Source organism: Colobus angolensis, unplaced genomic scaffold (assembly GCF_000951035.1).
Source record: "Colobus angolensis palliatus isolate OR3802 unplaced genomic scaffold, Cang.pa_1.0 Scaffold18, whole genome shotgun sequence".
NCBI lineage: Eukaryota > Metazoa > Chordata > Mammalia > Primates > Cercopithecidae > Colobus > Colobus angolensis.
Genome location: NW_012114932.1, coordinates 2,679,902 through 2,681,504, shown reverse-complemented (window position 1 = coordinate 2,681,504; position 1,603 = coordinate 2,679,902). Strand labels below are relative to the sequence as shown.

Sequence of the window (1,603 nt, the reverse complement as noted above, 5' to 3'; positions counted from 1 at the left end):
CAAGCTCTGCCTCCCGGGTTCACGCCATTCTCCTGCCTCAGCCTCCGGAGTAGCTGGGACTACAGGTGCCCACCACCTCACCCGGCTAGTTTTTTGTATTTTTTTAGTAAGAGACGGGGTTTCACCATGTTAGCCAGGATGGTCTCGATCTCCTGACCTCGTGATCCACTCATCTCGGCCTCCCAAAGTGTTGGGATTACAGGCTTGAGCCACCGCGCCCGGCCAAGGTTGGGCTCTTTAATTAAGTTTCCCAGTTGACGGTAAGGAACAGCTTGCGGAAGAACCACACACCACAGCACAAAGCTCCTGAGGCAGAGAGACAGGGCTGGGCGCGGTGGCTCACCCCTGTAATCCCAACAGTTTGGGAAGCCCAGGTGGGTGGATCACCTAACATCAGGAGTTCGAGACCAGCCTGTCCCACATGGTGAAACTCTGTTTCTACTAAAAATACAAAAATTTAGCCCGGCACGGTCGTGGGTGCCTGTAATCCCAACTACTTGGGAGGCTGAGGCAGGAGAATTGCTTTAACCCAGGAGGCAGAGGTTACAGTGAGACAAGATCGCGCCACTGCACTCCAGCCTGGGCAACAAGAGTGAAACTCCGTCTCAAAAAAAAAGAGACAGAAACAGGTGGGGCACAGACACAGAGGGCTCTCAATGCCAGGCCACTGGAGGTAGGTTTTGCCCTCTTTATTGAGTCATGCAGTGTCCAGTCACTCTATCAACTGATGTGGAAGTGCAACTGGAGATTGGCAACTCTAGTCATTGGGGGGATGGTGGTAAAGTAAGGGACCTCTGGCAGGGACTATAAGAATGGGGAGGAGGCAGGTTTTGGGGTAAATCATTGCTTAGCGATCCCCAGCTGTGGCCAGGGACAAAATGACCCCTAACTTCTATATTGGTTCACTATTTGGTATTTCCAGCAAAACCTAGCCCCCTCTCGCCACCTGCATGCCAGCGCTGTCCTGGATGTGGGCAAGAGACATAGCAGAGAACAAGACAGGAAGCTCAATTCTAGGTAAAATGTGTTAACTGAAGGACTAAATAAATGAATGATTAATTTGCAAGGGCAAAGAAGACGGCAGCAGCTTTCCTGTAAAAAATTAAGTGCCTGGGAAACGACCGAGATTCCAGGTCGGCCCCGCCCGGGAGCCTCGGTCGCGCCCACCAGGCTTGCTCACCTCGAAGGGAGCGACGCTGGGGAAGGTGACATCGATGACCAGCACGCCAGGCCGGCCTTGGGAGGTCCGCACGTCGCCCACCTGGAGGGCTACGGTGCCTTTCACATGGCAAGGCACCAAAATACGGGACATGATGACAGCAGCCGCAACCAAGCACAACCGCCGCTCCAGGCCCCCGACCACCAGCCCTTCCCGGCATCCTCAGCTGAGCCGCAATAACTACAACTCCCAGGAGGCCCCGCGTACGGCCAGCGCAGCCAATCACCGAAGCTCAGGGTGAGCCGGGAGTCGGAAGTGCCTGCGGAAGTTTTTTACTTTTTTTCTTTTTTAACAGGGAATCTCGCTCTGTCGCCCCAGCTGGAATGCAGTGGCGCGGTCTGGACTCACTGCAACCTCCGTCCCAGGGGTTCAAGCGATTGTACT

At 54.6% G+C, this 1,603-nt stretch overlaps 1 protein-coding gene across 2 annotated transcripts in view; it reads right to left on the bottom strand.

The window, feature by feature from the left end:
- The window catches only part of NICN1 (nicolin 1), a 4,642-nt gene extending 3,240 nt beyond the window's left edge, over positions 1-1,402 (bottom strand). Inside the window, exon 1 of one of the 2 annotated variants that reach the window (XM_011939084.1) lies at positions 1,181-1,402. In XM_011939084.1, coding sequence (XP_011794474.1) covers positions 1,181-1,312 — 132 coding nt within the window. In that variant the 5' untranslated portion in view covers positions 1,313-1,402. The remainder of the gene's footprint in view (positions 1-1,180) is intronic. The other variant, XM_011939085.1, reaches the window with a different exon arrangement.
- Between the last annotated feature and the right edge of the window lie 201 nt (positions 1,403-1,603).